At 49.2% G+C, this 18,079-nt stretch overlaps 2 protein-coding genes across 5 annotated transcripts in view; one reads left to right on the plus strand and one right to left on the minus strand.

The window, feature by feature from the left end:
* Positions 1–288: 288 nt before the first annotated feature.
* On the minus strand, positions 289–6,553 carry Mrto4 (mRNA turnover 4 homolog (S. cerevisiae)). The gene is made up of 8 exons (XM_013032859.1): positions 6,444–6,553; positions 3,747–3,805; positions 2,987–3,090; positions 2,265–2,346; positions 2,028–2,095; positions 1,665–1,816; positions 1,085–1,161; positions 289–992 (listed from the first exon to the last, which is right to left on the minus strand). Exons 1-8 carry the CDS (start codon positions 6,469–6,471, stop codon positions 840–842), a joined length of 723 nt encoding a protein of 240 aa, XP_012888313.1. The 5' UTR covers positions 6,472–6,553; the 3' UTR covers positions 289–839.
* Positions 6,554–6,785: 232 nt separating this feature from the next.
* The window catches only part of Emc1 (ER membrane protein complex subunit 1), a 42,123-nt gene continuing 30,829 nt past the window's right edge, over positions 6,786–18,079 (plus strand). For 3 of the 4 annotated variants that reach the window (XR_001175706.1, XM_013033414.1, XM_013033407.1), the window contains exons 1-11: positions 6,803–6,909; positions 9,605–9,729; positions 10,011–10,076; positions 10,315–10,408; positions 11,181–11,309; positions 12,572–12,698; positions 13,442–13,591; positions 13,854–14,021; positions 14,457–14,528; positions 14,849–14,908; positions 16,821–16,943. Coding sequence is in view for 3 of the 4 variants with exons in the window: in XM_013033414.1 (XP_012888868.1) it covers positions 6,815–6,909; positions 9,605–9,729; positions 10,011–10,076; positions 10,315–10,408; positions 11,181–11,309; positions 12,572–12,698; positions 13,442–13,591; positions 13,854–14,021; positions 14,457–14,528; positions 14,849–14,908; positions 16,821–16,943 (1,209 nt within the window). In the remaining variant the exon portion in view is untranslated. Of the gene's footprint in view, positions 6,910–9,604; positions 9,730–10,010; positions 10,077–10,314; positions 10,409–11,180; positions 11,310–12,571; positions 12,699–13,441; positions 13,592–13,853; positions 14,022–14,456; positions 14,529–14,848; positions 14,909–16,820; positions 16,944–18,079 lie in introns of all 4 variants that reach the window. The other variant, XM_013033421.1, reaches the window with a different exon arrangement.

The raw sequence follows: 18,079 nt of genomic DNA on the forward strand, positions 1-18,079 counted from the left end.
CTAGGGATGGAATCAGTAGGCAAATGCTGTACCACTGAACTATATGCCCAGTACTTATGGGAGCCAACTTAAAAATGTACTTGACTTCTGCACCTCTTCTACCTTCTTTTTTTTTTTTTTTCCTTTGGTTCTGGTTCTGGGATTTGAACTTAGGGGATAGGCCTATTCCTGAGATTTTTTTAAACTCAAGGTTGGTGCTCTACCACTTGAGCCACAGCTCTGCTTCCAGCTTTTCTGTGGTTAGTTGGATGCAAGTCTTGCAGACTTTCTTGCCCAGGTTGGCTTTGAACTGTGATCCTCAGATCTCAGCCTCCCGGGTTGCTAGGATTACAGGCATGAGCCACAGGCACCTGGCCTTCCTTGAGTTTCTAAAGGCCCCTGACTTCTTGGTATCCACCAGTCAGCTCTGAGATTGGACTGTGTGCAGACATGTGAAAGGACTGCCAAGGCACCTAACTTTTCTCAGGAATTCCGTCTGAGAAGCAAAGGGCACGGAGGGAGGGCCCTCTCCTGGAGAGGAGGGAGCCCAGCTGTGGGGTTGCTCTAGGCCATCCAGAGCCGTAATGCTACTACAGTAATCCCACAGGGCTCAGGACTATGCTCGCTTACTAGGTACACAGGAAATCCTAGTGTCCAAGCCGAGCACAAAGCCAAAGGCCTCATCTTAGAAAAGCCTCTTGCTGTCTACAGGAGACACCTGCAGACTCAATTTTATTCTCTGGAAACACAGTCAGGTCACCTGTCTTCATCTATAGCAAAATAAATAGGGCCTTCCTCCAGAGGGGCGGTGGCAGTCAGTCCTACTGGGTCCTGTGTGGCACAGACGGAGCTGAAAGGCCTTAGTCGTCCTCGTCCTCATCCTCCTCCTCCTCCTCAGACTCAGGTGCGCTCTCAGGCAGGTCATCTTCCATCGGCTGGAATCGTCCCGACTGTGCGTCCCACATGTATTTGACGGTCACCTTGAACTCAGCCATCTCATACCCAAAGAGTTTCTTTAAGCGCAGAGGGAGAAGGGGTGAGGAGTGTGATGAGAAGCACAGGGGAGAGAAAGGCAGTGGTTCCACCTGCCAGAGCCCACACTTACCAGAACCCGGGCCTGCTCCGGGGTCAGCACATCGCCTTCCTTGCACACCTCATAGTCAGACAGCAAGGTCACCACACCTGCAGGAGGGGCCCCACATCTCTCAGGCACAGGCCCACATGACGTGGGCTGCCAGTGTGGAGTTGGGAAGCCTGTGGCGGCTCGCTTGCCACCCTGCAGGTCAGTACACAGAAGGGCAGCTGCTGCCTCAATGTCCTTTAAGTGCTGTCCTCTGGCCAGAACCTACCGTCTACTTTTATACCAACTGGGAGGTGAGTACTTGGCCTATTTTCTCACAGGAAGGGAGGCGATAAAAGTTACTTGTTCAGCCAGAAAAGGCAGAGCCTGCAAGCTGGTGCTTCTGGCTGTGGACTATGGCCTTCCAGCTCTGGACCTGGGCGCTGTCCCTCAGCTCTTCAGCACAAGGCTAGCACTCAGTGCCACTTCCGGTTTTCTGGTGGTTAACTGGAGATGGAGTCTCACTGACTTTCCTGCCTGGGCTGGCTTTGAACCGTGAGCCTCAGCTTTCAGCCTCCTGAGTAGCTAGGATTACAGGTGTGAGCCACTGGCCCAGCAGCTATACCTTTCTTGAGGGCAGTGGGCAGGCCCAGTTGCCTCAGTTGTGGCTCCATGGAGTGGGGGAACTGCTCCAGAGGGCCTTGGTCCAGGTTCACAGTGAAAGCTGCTCTGTTACCAGCTCGGGCAAAGTCCATCTGCGTGTATTTTGTGAACCACCTTAAGGAGAAAAGAAGTAGGAAGGCAGGTTGTTGATGGCTGAAGTCCACTCAGCCCGGGACCTGGGCCTCCCCTCTCTGCCTGCTCAGTTTGGCTGCAGGCTAGGCACTGTGCTGGACAAGATACAATCCTCTCTGGTCACAACCAAGTACAAGTGAGACTTCCTGGTGGTGCCACCTTCACAGCGCCTGCACTGCTCATGGACACTTACTCATTCACTTCATCCTTTGTGCGATTGGTGAAAAGAAGACCAACTTCACCCTTCAACTTCTTGCTGACCTGAAATTCCGAAGTGAACAATTTCTCTCTGATAACATTCAAGGCCATTTCTGCTTGGTAGAGCAGGAAGGGGGAGGAGAGACACAGGGACACACAGGACACCACTCCCTGGGCCTGGGAGGAGACATGGGGACCAAGGGAAGGCAGCACAGCCCCTCTTGACCCTTACCTGGTGCAGGTTGTCTCTGTACTCATCAGATGGGCTTCGCCCCAGGGCTACCATCATCACCTTGTTTTTGCCAAAGAACATCCTATCAAGTACAAAGGGATTTGAAGGAAGTGCCCTTCCTTTCCCCTTCCTCAGTTAAATGACAGGCAGTTCCATTTCTCAGCAGCCTGGGGACAGGCCCAAAGCACCTCACCTAGACATGCCAACTACATACAGCACCCCCAGCTCAGGGTCCCTGCTATTATTTCCCTACAGGACATGGCAAGTTTGTCAGCCACGCACTGGGAACATCATGTGACAATCAGTCTCTCTAGATGTAGCACCTTTAATAGGATATTTCAGAGCTGGTGTACTAGGAGACCAACCACAGAGGCATCTAGCCAAGTACTGCAAGTGGCCACAGGGTCCTTGCAGCCTGCTCCTGGGTCACTGTCTGTAATGGGGGCACATACTGACATTCTAAAACTAGAATGATGCCAGACTCCATGGCTGAGCAATCTTTTTTGAGCTCAGGGCTTGGAACTTGAAGGAACCAATTTCCCAATTATCTCCAAAGAAACTACTGAGTCTTGCTCCCGAGGGGCTTGTTAGAAGTCTGGCTTTCACCTTTGAAATGTGCCCTTTAGTGTGGGTGCAGTGTCACTGAGGGCCACTTATGTGACCCCCCGTGTTGTTCCTGAGCTCCCACAGCAGCCTGGCCCTTCCTCCCCATGCCCGCTCACCGGCTGTGCTTCCAGGCATTCCGGATGTCCTTCAGCTTGCTGTTTCTCATGTTGGCCACGGAGAAGATGAAGAGGTATTTGTATGTGTCCACACATTTCCGAAGCTGTGGGACAAGTCATGAAGCTCAGGAGTTCAAGGGGCAGCTGACATGGCCAACTCTGCCTCATGACAGAATGTGTTGTAGGCTTTAACCTGTTTAAATCTCCGTACTACCATTTCTGACACCAGGACCACACATCACAAGGGAAATCAAGCCTCTGGGATATGACTTATGGGTGACCAATCACTTTTGTGTGCTTTGTCTAGTTATTGAACAGCAAAGGAGGCTAACCTGCAGTGCTGCCAGCCAAAGCTACCATAGAGGTATAGAATCTGTGTGCCTCTGTTCTCCCTTATCTTACAACCCAGGATAGGGAGGTCAGAAGTTACTCCTAGCCTTTGCTGACTCAGGGTAGAGTAAGATACCTTGCTAAGTTTCAGTGTTTCTAACTGCAAAATAGCATAACATAATGTGTACCTCTCAGGGATGTTGGGGAAGGTATGGAAACACTTGGAGAAATATAGGGCACAGGATAAAATAAATCACAGCCTGAAATCAGGATGGGCCTTACTGGTGGGGGCTCTGCTGGATAATGACAAAAGGGTTGGATTGACAGCTGGTTTGCTTTCTTGTAAATGGTTTTATCCTCCAACAAACAGCCCTATATGCACACCTATAAACTACATACAAACTAGGAAATTAATGCAATTAGTTCTTACCTCTTCTATCAGGTTCTGTTTCAGTTCTAAGCCTTTCTTTGTAGTTTTGGTTAAGGAAACTGATAACAAAAAAAATGGAAAAAGATGGTGAGCAATCAATCTGGATGTCATGGAAACTTCTTTTCCTTCCCCTTTGGGGCTCAGCTGGACCAAGGCAGCCTGAGGGAAGGCAGCAAGGGCCTGGCTGCCATCATTCTGGCATACAAGGCATTTCCAGGGTGTGTGGAGGGCCTATGCACGATTATGTTCTGGGCCTGCATGCACAAATGTGTCACACAAACTAAACATTCCTGAGTCCTCAGTGAGACAGATAGCTGCAGTGTGGGGTGGGGTGTGTTCCTATTGGTACAGTGCTCTCAGTGGCAGCCCTAACTTGCTGGCTGAGGCTGGTCCCTCTCAGCTCTTGGCCATGATGCATAGAAGCCATAAATGCCTAAGTTGTAGAAGTAATGAGCCTGGGGATCAGCAGCTGGGACCATATCTCTTGTACTACATGTCTGCACAGAAGGCATTTTTTCCCCCTAAATTACTTTAATGTTGTTTTAAAGGTGATATACAGCAGGGTTACCTTTACATACATAAGTAAAAAGTACATTTTTATTGCATAGTACCATCTATTCCCTCATTCTCACCTACTCCCTCCCTGCATACATATATATATATACATATATATATATGTGTGTGTATATATACACACATATATGTTTTTTTTTCTGTGGCATTACTGAGGCTTGGACTCAGGTTCTCCCATTCTTATTCTGCTATGGCTGGTGCTCTACCTCTTGAGCTGTGCCTCTATTTCTAGCTTTTTGTTGGTTAGTTGGAGGTAAGAGTCTCAAGGACTTTTCTGCTGGGGCTGGCTTCAAACTGAAATCTTCAGATTTCAGCTTCTTGAGTTAGCTAGGATTAGACAGTCGTGAGCCACTAGCACTTGCCTGCATTTCATTTGGACTCATGGATGCCTCCTTGTGGAGACAAGCCCTTCTGTAAAAACAACTGGGTCCAACCCTGTCCACAAGAGCTGGCATGTGCCAGGTCTGATCAGGGCTTAAAGAAACAAATTACATCACAAGCAATCACCAACTGGAAAGCCCTGGTGCCCCCTAGGAAGTGACCTAGCCTCTTCCTACCTGGCAATCACAGTCCCCCTTGTTTTAGTGGTGCTGGGGTTTGTACTCAGATGTCCCCAGCTCCAAAGTCCCTCTTTACAAGGCACACAGGTCAAGGAACCACAGCAGTCAGTACAAAGCACAGCAAGGCGATTGAACGAAATACAAGCAACCCATCTGGATTCTCTGCACTGACATGATTTCAAATAAGTACCACTGTCTTGGATGACTGTTGGTCTTAGTTGTTTCCATCCTTGCCCTCTTTCTCCATCTCCCCCAGGCTACTCACCAAGGTAGCCAGCAATCCTTTAAGAATAAAGTTAAGGGGCTGGGAATGTGGCTAGTGATAGAGTGCTTGCCTACATGCATGAACCCTTGGATTCGATCCTCAGTACCACATAAACAGAAAAAGCGGGAAGTAGCGCTGTAGCTCAAGTGGTAGAGTGCTAGCTTTGGAGCAAAAGGTCAGGGACAGAAGCCCTGAGTTCAAGCCCCAGGGGAAAAAACGTTAAACCATGCCATTCTTCTCTCAAGCTCTAGGGGTAGGGAACTTTAGGTAATGTCCTTGAAATCACACACTGGAGCTAGCTAGCTGCAAGCTTTTTGTTTATAAATATCTAAATAGACCTTAAGAAGAAAAAGGTTCCTTACCCCCCTAACTCCTTGGGAAGAGGTCTTTCGTCTGGGAGGGCGGAATTAATTACTTCCAACAGGTAAATATTTCCTCTTGTTTTGGCAGCTCTTCTCTGCAGTCCCCTTGCCTGCACAATGTCAAACTTCACCTTTTTTTTTTTTTTTTTGCCAGTCATGGGGCCTAAACTCTGGGCCTGGGCGCTGTCCTTCAGCTCTTCAGCTCAAGTGCTCTACCACTTGAGCCACAGTGCCACTTATGGCTTTTTCTGCTTATGTGATGCTGAGGAATCGAACCCAGGGCCTCATGCATGCAAGGCAAGCGCTCTACCGCTGAGGCACCTTCCCAGCCCCTTCACCTCTTCTTTAACTACATCCATTCAAGTTGAGGAACGATATTTTCCAACCAAAGCATAAGAGTTGACGCTAGCCCTTCCTTGTAACCGCTGGATCGCCCAACCGCTACGAAGTGCCGAATGACTTCAAGAGCATTCGAGACAGATCCCTGCCAGCACCACAGTCAAAGTGATCTGGGTCGGTGTCTAGGAATCAGCGCGCATTAAAAGGTGAGAGCGCACGGACTCGCCGCGTAGATACCGGGCACCACGCGCGGGAACCGGCGGGAGCTGGGAGGGCAGGCGGTCGGGGTGACACAAGAGTGGGGGGGGCGCGGGCCCGGGCGACACCGGCAGAGCCCGGGTCTCGGGAGCTGTCCTCCCCCGCCCCAGCGGGGCCTGGCTGCGGGAGCCTCGGCTCGCGGCCCGCGGCCCGGTTCCGCTCCCTCCGGCGACTCCCCCAGCACCCCGAGACCTTCCCCGCAGCTCGCAGCGCCGGTCTCCAAGGCTCTGAACCGCCATCCGTATCCCTTTCGCCCCTCACGAAAGGCTGGGCACCCCGCCCCGGAGTCTGCCCCCTGGGTCCCCACGGCCCCCCGCACCCCGAGAACCCCCGCGCCCACCTTTCTTGTCCCGCTTGGATTTAGGCATCGCGCTGGAGACACGTGCAGCGGCCGGAGGCGGCGCGGCCCGTCAGGACCCCGGCGGCGCGGAGGCTTCTGGGAGGGCGCTCAGGGCTGGCCTCGCGCGTGCCTGCGCCGGTCCGCGCGGCGAGCCGCGGCTGTCGGCGGGGCCACCGGCGGGAAGCACTTCGTCCCGCGCCTGCTGAGTCACTTTTGGGGAGTGCGGAGGCCTCCGAGTCCCGGGAGCCCCACCGAGGGCGTCGCGTGCGACGGCACCCTCCTCATTCCCCCTAAGCCTCGGGTCCCGGGCGGGCGGGGCCTGCGGCCCGGTGCGCGAGGGGCCCGCGGTGGGCGGGGCCCGCGGCTCCATCATGGCGGCGGCGCCGGCTTCCCTGTGGTGGCTCTGGGCTGCGCTGCTCGTCCCTGCAGCCGCGGTCTACGAGGACCAAGTGGGAAAGTTTGACTGGTGCGTACGTATGGGGATGGTTGGGGGAGCTGGAGGCGCGTGTCCTGGGCCTGCTGGACGTGTCCACGGAGCAGGGTCGGCCACCGAGCTTAGGGCTCCCGGGCCAGGGGAAGGCGTGGGCTCCCCCCCGCCCCTGGCTCCGGAAGGAAGTTTTTGAGAGGTCAGCCGAGGAGTTCGAAGCTGAGCGCGGGGGCTCGTCCACGCCCGGCCCACGCTCTCGGAGCCGAGCCTGTCATCCAGGCTTGCTTTGGGGTTCCGGTCGGAGGTCGATGAGTCGCACTTCGCCAGGCAGGGCCCCATTTGGGTGACTTGTGACGGATGACTAGCATCCCCGGTGAAATCTTTGATTAAGCATGTCAATAGGGACTTCTTGTCTTACAAGTCCTAAGCAGAATCTTCTTCCCCTTCAATCTCAAGGCAGCCCTAAGATCAAGGCTTGGCTGCCCCGAGCTCTCATCATCCAGAAAGTTCCATGTATTTATTTATTCATCTCTTACTAAGGCCAGAACTCAGGTCTTGGACAGTGTTTCCTTTTGGTTCAACGCTGGAGCTCTTCTACTTGAACTATAGCTCCACTTCTGGCTTTTTGGTGGTTAATTGGAGAGGGGAGTCTTAGGGACTTTGCCCTGGCTGGCTGGCTTTGAACTAGGATCTTCAGATCTCAGCCACCTGAGTAGCTGGGATTACAGACATGAGACATTGGAGCCTGGCTGTCTTTCCCTCCTCCCTCCCTCCCTTCATCCTCTCTTCTCTTTCTTCTTCTGATTTATTTTTTAAAATTATTTTTTGAGGCACACTATGTTGTCCAGTTCTGCCTCAGCCTAAGAGTTGGGATTATAGGTGCATGCCGCCCTGCCTGGCACCTTTCTCTAAGTTCTGAAGATTGGATCTCTAAGGTAAAAGTGTTGATAGATGGTTTCTCATAAGACCTCTTTCCTGGTCAGTATAGCCTTCCTTTTGTGTGCACGTAGAGCTCTCTTATGGCCCTGTGTACATCTTTGATGTCTAATCCTTTTAGACACCAGTCCTATTGGATTTGGGCTCTCCTTTTGACCTCATTAAACCTGATTCCTGGTTTTTTTTTTTTTTTGGTTTCTTCTAATACACTAGATTCTATCATATGCAGTATAGGCTTTCTTACACATTTCCATCATGTCTGGGAATATATTGTTCTTTATGTACTGAAAAAATTGTTTATAGTTAGCATCTAGGAATAGGAGGCATGGCTCAGTTGGTAGAGCACTGTCAAGTCCTTAACTTGAATCCCATTTTAGATCTGAAAAAAAGAAAAATAAATATAGTTAGCAATCTAAGTCTCCAATTAGGTAATTCATATAAAATGCATACTTGTAGTATACTTCTGTATTACATTTTTTGCTTTCAGACTTAGAACCAGGGAATAGTTTGATACTGTGAAGGATAGATAAGCTTCTATCTTTGTTCTTTTCAAGGTTTTAAAGACTGTATTGCCAGTGGTGGTCTGGCAAGGTCTACTTCCAAGAGCAGATGAAGGTACTGGCTTGACCACCAATGCTTTCCATAATGGTATGGAAATGTTCAATTCCCTCCATTTGGCCCTCATAGATCTTGTCTATAACACATTCATTGATAAGTGTGTGGGCTGGCAGGAGGCAGAAAGCATTATAGTTTGTCCAGCCAACTTTCACACTGTATTTTAGTAGCTTGCATGCATAAGCTACTTGGACCGTTGTATTCCCCTATATGGGCACCATCAATATGGGCATAGCATTCTGATAAGTGGTATCTGATAGTTAAAAGCAGTTAGGGCAGGCTGTATTTATTTATTTTTGGTTGGTCGTGGGGCTTGAACTCGGCCTGGGAGCTGTCCCTCAGCTCTTCATCTGAAGGCGAGCGCTCTACCGCTTGGAGCCACAGCGCCACTTCCAGTTTTCTAGTAGTTTATTGGAGATAAGAGTCTCACGGAGTTTCCTGCCCAGGCTGGCTTTGAACCGCAATCCTCAGATCTTAGCCTCCTGAGTAGCTAGGATTCCAGGCCTGAGCCATCAGCGCCCACAATGATCACAGATCATTGTCCAGCACAGTAATCAGTTTTACCTTATTTTTCTCTAAGTTGCCCTTGGTATCTCTTAAGTAGACCATATTCTTGACTTCAACAAACCCTATATGTGCTGAATATAGTGGTCCATACCTATAGTACCAGCAGTCTAAGGGTGAGTTCAGATTGAAGCCAGCCTGGGCTAAAGAGAAAGAAAGGGGTGTGGAGAACAAAGTCCTGTCCTAGTCTGGGCAGTTTTATTGGATACTTTCTTCTCTTTTTTTGGAAATGTTGTACAGGTAGAAAAAAGGTAAAAAGATCTTATTTCTGTGCTCATCAAGGCAGGGCCTGGGTGTCTCTGATTTATAGGCTAAGTGCCCAGTCCTGCTTTTAGTGAATACAAAGCAGATTGTAGCTTTAGTGGGGTATGGGCCAGGGGCTCTTTGGGGGAGTGTTACTTCTTGAGTAAGTATGTATATATATTTTACTGGAAAACTTGTGCCTTTGCTTTTGACTCTGCTGAATGAGAATTTTGCTTTTGGTCAGATCTCTTCAGTAATAGACATTCCTTCTGTGTAGCACAGTAGTTGTGGTGGTGATCTCCCAGGTCTTTGTCTTTTCTCAAGCTTTTTGTACAGTGATTTTTCTGTTCCTTATGCCCCCTGTACTCTTTCACAGGAGACAGCAGTATGTTGGGAAGCTCAAGTTTGCCTCCTTGGAATTTTCTCCTGGATCTAAGAAGTTGGTTGTGGCCACAGAGAAGAATGTGATTGCAGCGTTAAATTCTCGTACTGGAGAGATCTGTGAGTGAGCTGCACAGTCTGGGTGGTTTGGGGTGGGAATGTAATTCACTTAGCAGACACCATGGGGACACATGAAAGTGAGACAGCTCTGTCACCACTGATCATAGTGAATCTGAGCAGCCTGTGGCTTGCTATACCTGCCTAGATGCTTCCTGAGGTAGGAGCATGTTGGCCAAAAGATGCCTTTCTTAATGTGGTGGTGCAAAGACCTCCTCAGCCCACTTTTAGTCTTCCTGGGTCATGGTAATATCCGTAGGATATTTATGTTTTTTGTCTTTCAGTGTGGCGCCATGTGGACAAGGGCACCGCAGAAGGGTCTGTGGATGCCATGCTGCTTCACGGACAGGGTAAGCAGAGGCTAGCAAACTCTTTCTCTCATGGCATCTTCCCCTCTCCTGTTCCTTGGTTCCTTCTATTGTGTAGAGTCTGATGTGGGAAGGAGAAGGGGTGCTTCTGGCAGTGAGGGCATATCCCCATTAAACATCTATTGGATGTATAGGTCAGAGTTGGGACCAGTGCTCAGGGACCTTAAAGGCAATAGAGAAAGTGTGAGAAATGACTCCCTCCCCATCTTTTCTCTTATAGATGCAATCACTGTGTCAAGCGGAGGCCGCATCATGCGTTCCTGGGAGACTAACATTGGGGGCCTGAACTGGGAGATAACCTTGGATAGTGGCAGGTAGGAGAAGAAGCTGAGTTTCATCGTGGATGAAAGGCTTTGCTGGAATGTGGAACTGCATAGACAGCAATTCTGGGCTGTTTGGCTTTTTCCAGGGACCACTGGAGAGGCAAAGTACATCAGACATCTTGATGCACTTTGACCTTGTGGGCACATATATTTACAGCAACATTTATTGGGTACCATTAGATGCAGCCTTGTATGGATATGCAGTGTTTATTCTTATTTATCCTGTCTAACCATAATGTGTGAACTTTGCTGTGTTCTAGATGTAGGAACATATTTAACATTTTGCGTGTTTTAGTTTTGTGTTTAGAAACACAAAGCTTGAATCACTGTCTGGTCTTTGCAAAGTCTGTTTAAGCTATTAGGGTCTTTGCATTAGCGCCCACATCTTGCAATAGTAATTCATGTGGTAGACACAGGCAATGGGGACACACTTGTAAATGTGAGACAGCTCTGTTATCAGGTTTATACTTAGCTGGGGAGGTAGGCTTTAGCTCAAGGACAGGTGTGTAGTAGCAGGTTGTCCTGGCTGTTGTGAAGTTCCAGGGGAAGGAATAAATAACTGTTAGATTTTTGCAGGGGTTCAGGGAAGCAGTTTGATCGAGTGGTTGCAATGTAGCCATTCATGTTGGCTAAGGACAGGCAGAGTCAGGATTACTATCCAACATGTTTAATTCTAAAGCCTGTTTGCTTCTGTACCAAGGAGCAGTGGCAGCAATAGGACTGTCTGCTCTAGCCTGAGGTTCTCACCTGTATCTATGCTTAGTTTCCAGGCACTCGGACTGGTGGGGCTGCAGGAGGCGGTGCGCTATGTTGCTGTCCTGAAGAAGACTACTCTTGCCCTCCATCACCTGTCCAGTGGGCACCTGAAGTGGGTGGAGCATCTTCCAGAAAGGTATGGCCTGGTGTTGGTGACCTTTTCCCCTTCCTCCAGCCCTCTTCCTCTTTCAAGACCTACAGCAGAGCCCTCATGTTGCTGTGTGTGATGTGGTACATTTGCTGGTTATAGGCCTAAGCACAAAGGCCGTGGCTGTATTTGGAGTACTTCCTTTTCAGGAAGGAGAAAACTTCTAAACTGGGACACTGGAGCTGGCCACGCAAGAGAGCCGCTTGCTCATAAGCAATGTGGTGCTTTGGAGTTTTTGACTTCTAGCTCAAGTTAGATTGAACCTTTCATTCATAATGAGTTAAAACAAGATGAACCCAGGGGAATTTTGAGATTAAAGGCAATAGAATGTGAGTTTTCAAGAGGTCCTAGGAGTGGAAAGTGCTGAAGGTGAGGGAACAGAATAGGGGAGGGGAGGAAGGAAGGAAAGATAACCATCTGTGGCTATCTTCAAAGTTTAGAGCAGGATCAAAATTTGCACTCTCTTGAGTATGGTGGTACACATCTCTAATCCTAGATTCAGGCAGGAGGTAGAGCTGGAGTGACCTAGAACACAAACCAAAAAAACCCCTCAGATTCCTGTAGGGTCAGAAGAGACACATCCATAAGTCTGTCAGACCCATGGGGACTGTTAGGACCTGCGGTGTGGCAGCCCACCCCCAGAAGGACGTCTTACTCAGGTGATTGTGCCCTGTGTGCATGTAGGTAGGCCCAGTGTTGCCCCTCTTTAACTTTTGTTGTTGTTGTTGTTGGTTGTGGGTCTTGAACTCTGGGCTTGGGCACTGTCCCTGTGCTCTTCAGCTCAATGCTAGGGTCTACCTCTTGAGCCACAGAGCCACTTCTGATTTTCTGCTGTTTTTTTGGAGATAAGAGTCTCACGGACGTTCCTCTCCAAGCTGGCTTTGAACCATGATCCTCAGATCTCAGCCTCCTGAGTAGCTAGGCTTACAGGCCTGAACCACTGACACCTGGCACCCCTCTTTAGCTTAAGAAAGGTTAGGAATTTGTTTTTATATAGTATGGTGAGGTCCTGGTTTGATCCCTAGCACTGCAAAGAAATTCAGACACTCCTCCCACCAAAAAAAAAACAAAACCCCTAGAAAACAAAGACAAAGACAAAATCTAAAATGTGGGATCCAAATAAAGTCTATTTGGGGATTGTTAGTTTGTGGTAGCTGGCTAAACACTGGCAGCCTGACTTCGGAAGATCCCTGGGGATGCTCCTGTCTAAGAGCTAACACTATTGTCACGCTGTCTCCTGTCTCTCTTAGTGACAGCATCCACTACCAGATGGTGTATTCTTATGGCTCTGGGGTGGTGTGGGCCCTCGGCGTTGTTCCCTTCAGCCATGTGAACATTGTCAAGTTTAACGTGGAAGACGGAGAGATTGTTCAGCAGGTATGGAGGACATATGGTGCCTTGGGAGTGGAGAGTGGATTTGATGGAGCCTTCTTTGTACTGGGGACCAGGGGACTTGGCTGGGCAGATGCAAAGGCATTCATGGTCTGTGATTCAGATCACTTGCTGCTGTCATGTCCTCATCTGCATGTGTTTATAAAGTACTTGTGTTTGCACTTGGGGCTTTTCTGAGGTGGCTGAAAGTACCCAGCTTGGGCTGAGCATGTGGCTTAGTGGTAGAGTGCTTGCTTAGCATGCATGAAGCCCTGGGTTCCATTCCTCAGTACCATGTAAACAGAAAAAGTTGGAAATGGCACTGTGGTTCAAGTGGTAGAACGCTAGCCTTGAACTAAAGACTTAGCTCATGGACAGTACCCAGGCCCTAAGTTCAAGCCCCAGGACTGGCAAAAAATAAATAAAAGTAAACATACCCAGCTCTAGTCACTGCCTGTTAAGTTTCTTCTAAGATAATGCTGTAAGACAGTGACAGGAAACTGCATGTGGCAAATGTAGTAGAAAAACACTTATCTAAAGTATCAGGTTGTCAGCATACATTTCCAGAAAATTCTGATGGTTCATCTGTGGAGGCTCTTGAGGGGCTGGTGGCAGGCAGTGGGAGCGAAAAAACTCCTTTGGGACCCGTTCCACAGAGCCTTTGAGCTCAGGATCCTCTGTGGGGTGCCAGCAGTGATCTTGCTGATGCACTGAGAGGACAATAAGGATCCTCCATGTCTTGTATTCAGGTCAGAGTTTCAACCCCGTGGCTGCAGCATCTCACCGGAGCCTGTGGTGTGGTGGATGAGGCTGTCCTGGTGTGTCCTGACTTGAGCTCTCGTTCCCTCCAAACTCTAGCCCTGGAGACAGAGTGGGAACTTCGACAGATCTCCTTGCAGGTGAGAGGCCTCACCTGCCCTAGGCATTGTCTGGGGACTTAGCAGAGGTGACAGGATTCCTTGGGGGGTGGTGTATTTCTGGGTAGTTTTGCTGCTTCCTTTTTGAGCTGGGCAGCCATGGGGAGAAGTTCAGGCCTCTGGGTGATCTGGTGTAAGGAAATGGTTAGGTATGTCCACTGGCAGAGTGGGGCAGAGGATCCGCTGGGTGGGACAGCAGCTGATTGGCTTCTCTCCCTGATCCTCCTTTTCTTGTCTCCCTCAGTCTCTCAACTTAGAATTTGGGAATGGATTCCAACCCCGGGTCCTCCCCACCCAACCCAACCCAGTGGAACCTTCTCGGGCCCAGTTCTTTCTGCAAGTGTCCCCAAGCCACTATGCTTTGCTGCATTACCACCACGGAGCTCTGAGTCTGCTCAAAAACTTTCCCCAGGTAACCACAGGCACCTCGATGGCTGGGGTGCAGGTGGGTGTAATGAAGACAAAGTTGCTAGGAGGCACTGTTTGCTTTTAGGCCCAAGACCTATAACACCATTCTGCAAGGGGTTGGAAAGGAGTAGCTGGAGAGTAGGAAAGGGAGTACACAGGATCTTTAGTAAGTGTTGCCTTACTGTGGAAAGGTAGAGATGACAGTCAGAGCCTCTCTATAGATAGCGGCACAGTCTGGAGTTGAGGTGACCTGTGCCTGGGCTGGAGGGAGGGAAGAGTTCTGTTAGATGCACCTGGGGCCTCCCTTTGCTCTGAGTTACTCAACGTTGGGACTGCTTTGAACATGTAGGTCAGGGCCTTCCCCGACTAGAAGTAATCCTCTGGAAGGCTGCTGGTTAGGACAGCCCCATTGGGAACTGACACCTTGCTTTTTCCCTAGACTGCTCTTGTGAGCTTTGCCACCACAGGGGAGAAGACAGTGGCCGCAGTCATGACCTGTCGGAATGAGGCAGTGAGTACCAAAAGTAACCATCAGGACATGGACTTCCTCTCCTTGTGTCTGCTGGGATCCCTGGCAGTCAGGAGTCTGGTCAGGTTTAATGCAGGAGGGGGAGGCTGCTGAAAGGTGACTTCTTACTTCCCCTCTACACACCCCCTTCTAGGCCTGGGTGATAGGACCATTTCACTTTCTCCTGGAACTGTTAAGGGGTGCATGGGCTTATGGGTAGGGATGAGACGTGAGGTTTGCTTTTCGCTAGTGCTGAAAATAAAAGCTTTGTTTTGGTGACTGGAAATGACCCTGGCTGAATTTCCTCCTTTTTCCTCTAATAGAAACCAAGCAATTCTGAAGATGGCTCAAGGGCAAGCTTTTCAGAGAAGTCCAGTGCACAGGTAGGGTGACATTGGGCAGCGTGACAAGTCTGGGGCCACTGAGGAAGTTAGGAGTGCTGAGACTAGTAGGTCTCCTCAAATTCCCAGCTTCATGTAAGCTCTGCTTTCTGTAAATTGAATGGTGTTTGCTTTGGTCCTTTTTCATGGTTGGTGATGAGGTAGAATCTCTGGCATTTGTTCCTAACCTTTTTCTCCTTTGGGCCTCAATTTCTGGATTTCTCTCAGGAGCCAAGGCCTGGTAGAGCTGAGTAGTCTTTTGTGTTGTGCCACGAGGTGGCAGTGTAGGACCCTGGCTAGAGTTGTGGCTTTGCTGTGGGTTTTCTCTGCTTGTTCTTGGTCACAGTCATACCTCTCTTTGGAAAGTCTCTGCTAGACTGTACCTTCCAGCTTCCTTCTAAGATAAGTACAGTAGTTGTTTATTTACTAGGAATCTCTCTTTTTTTGTACTTTTTTATTGTAGAAATACTGTACAGAGGGTTTACAGTTACATGAGCAAGGTAATGAATACATTTCCTATCGAGCACTGTTATCTCCTCCTTTATTTTTCCTCTATCATTCCTTCCCTCCTAAAACCTCTTTTTTTTTTTTATAGTAGTTGTTTATTTACCAGGTACTTCTTTTCTGCTTTAGGATTTTTTTTTCTGCTTTAGTTTTCTTTTTGTTTTTTTGGTCGGTCGTGGGACTTGAGCTCTGGGCCTGGGCACACTCCCTCAGCTCTTCAGCCCAAGGCTAGTGTTCTACCACTTGAGCCACAGTGCCACTTCCCGTTTTTTTGGTGGTTTATTAAAGATAAGAGTTTCATGGGCTGCACGCTGGTGGCTCATGCCTATAATCCTAGCTACTTAGGAGGCTGAGATCTGAGAGTCATGGTTCAAAGCCACCTGGGACAGGAAAGTCCGTGAGACTCTTATCTCCAATAAACCACTAGAAAATTGGAAGTAGTGCTGTGGCTCAAGCGGTAGAGCACTTGCCTTAAGCTGAAGAGTGCAAGGACAGCGCCCAAGCCCCGAGTTCAAGTCCTACTACCGACAAAAAAAAAAAAGAGCTTCATGGACTTTCCTGGCCAGGCTGGCTTTGAACCATGATCCTCAGATCTCAGCCTCCTGAGTAGCTAGGATTACAGGCATGAGTCACTGATGCCCAGCTTAGGATTTAGTTTTTCTTTGATTCTTACTTTTCATTGCATGCATTTCCCCTCTAGTCTGAGTTTTTTTTTGTCCAAGATTGGGACTTTTGAGTTTGTTCTTTTGTGCATTGGCTGGTGCTCTCCTACCTGAGCCATGCCTCCAACCCCAATCTGAATTCTTTTTTTTGTCAGTAATGGGGCTTGAACTGGACACTGTCTCTGAACTCTTTTTGCTCAAGGCTAGCACTCTAGGACTTTAAGCCACAAGTGCCATTTCTGGTTTTTGAGTGGTTAATTGGCAATAACAGTCTCATGGGGACTTTTGTGCCTGGGCTGGCTTCAAACTGTGATCCTCAGATCTCATCCTCTTGAGTGGCTAAGATTATAGTGTGAACCACCAGCTCCTGGCTTGTCTGAATTCTCCTATAGGATATTTTTCCTCCTTGGACTTTTTATTTTGGTGTTGATACTAGGGCATGAACTCGAGGACTTGCATTCAAGACTGTTGCTCTATCATTTGAGTCTAGCTGGTGAGGGAGATTCTTTTTTTTTTTTTCTCTCAGTCCTGGGGCTTGAACTCAGACCTGGGCACTACGCCTGTGCTTTTGCTCAAGGCTAGCACTCTTATCATTTGAATCACAGTGCCACTTCCGTCTTTTTCTATTTATTTGGTACTGAGGAACAAACTCAGGGCTTCATACATGCTAGGCAAGTACCCTACCACTAAGCCACATTCCCAGCCCAAGGGAAATCTTTTGAATTGATCCATCCTGTTTGTACCCCTAGGACTCATTGATGTGCTTCAACCAGACCTATACTATTAACCTCTACTTAGTGGAGACAGGTCGGCGGCTCCTGGACACTGCAATTTCCTTTGGCCTGGAGCAGAATGGTACCCGACCTGAGAAGGTGAGTCAGAACCTCTGCTTTAGACTTCATCCTGCATGCTTGTCAGTCCAGGCTGCAGCCATGGACTGCATGTAGATGTGGGTGCTTGTTCTTCCTAAGCCACAGACTTGTCATCAGTAAGAGCAACAGCAGGCATTATGCCCTGCTGCCACTGCTCAGCCTTCAGCTTGTGTGATATTGTCACAACTGTCTCAGTAGTGGTTATTACTGACCTGGTTTACAGATGAAAGTATGGCCTAGTAGTATTCAATACCCTGACTAGAGCTGCATACCTGGTAAGATGTGTTGCAGGCATTCAGACTGTCTGAAACCCTAGCTGCACTTGTCATATTTCCTAGTGTCCTGTGGGACACGGAGCTGTGTTCCTCCACTTCTTGGCTATGGCTTATTCATCTCTGAAATAGGAAGTCCAGTCCTGGCCTTCTACTCTGTGAGCTATGACCTGGGCACGGGCAAATGATGTCATACACTCAAGTCCATGGACAGTGCAAGGGCCCAGAACCATTGCTTTGCTTACTCCTTGGGTTTTATTTTATTTATTTTTTTGGGTCCGGTTGTGGGGCTTGAACTCTGGGCCTGGGTGCGGTCTCTCAGCTCTTCAGCTCAAGGTTAGCGCTCTACGACTTGAGCCACAGTGCCACTTCTGGCTTTTTTCTTTTTGCTTATGTGGTGCTGAGGAATCGAACCCAGGGCCTCAGGCATGCAAGGCAAGCGCTCTACCACTGAGCCACCTTCCCAGCCCCGACTCCTTGGGTTTTATTTTATTTTATTTTTTGTTTTGTTTTGTTTTTGGTTGGTCGTGGGGCTTGAACTCTGGGCCTGGGCACTGTCCCTCAGCTCTCCAGCTCAAGGTGAGCAGTCTACCACTTGAGCTACAGTGCCACTTCCGGTTTTCTGGTGGTTTATTGGAGATAGGAGTCTCATGGTCTCTCCTGCCCGGGCAGGCTTTGTTTTGTTTTGTTTTGTTTTTTTTTTTGCTGGTCATGGGGCCTGAACTCTGGGTCTGGGCGCTGTCCCTCAGCTCTTCAGCTCAAGGCTAGCGCTCTACCACTGGAGCCACAGCGCCACTTCCGGCTTTTTCTGTTTTATGTGGTACTGAGGAATCGAACCCAGGGCCTCATGCTTGCAAGGCATGC

Source organism: Dipodomys ordii, unplaced genomic scaffold (genome assembly GCF_000151885.1).
Source record: "Dipodomys ordii isolate 6190 unplaced genomic scaffold, Dord_2.0 Scaffold6, whole genome shotgun sequence".
Taxonomy (NCBI): domain Eukaryota; kingdom Metazoa; phylum Chordata; class Mammalia; order Rodentia; family Heteromyidae; genus Dipodomys; species Dipodomys ordii.

What these genes read in the sequence shown, in the direction of transcription:
- Mrto4 (XM_013032859.1), bottom strand. Translation starts at nt 6,471, where the DNA reads ATGCCTAAATCCAAGCGGGACAAGAAAG. An exon ending in ATCCAAGCGGGACAAGAAAG is followed by an intron (nt 3,806 to 6,443) that starts GTGGGCGCGGGG and finishes TTTTGTTATCAG; the next exon opens with TTTCCTTAACCAAAACTACA. An exon ending in ACAAAGGATGAAGTGAATGA is followed by an intron (nt 1,817 to 2,027) that starts GTAAGTGTCCAT and finishes TTTCTCCTTAAG; the next exon opens with GTGGTTCACAAAATACACGC.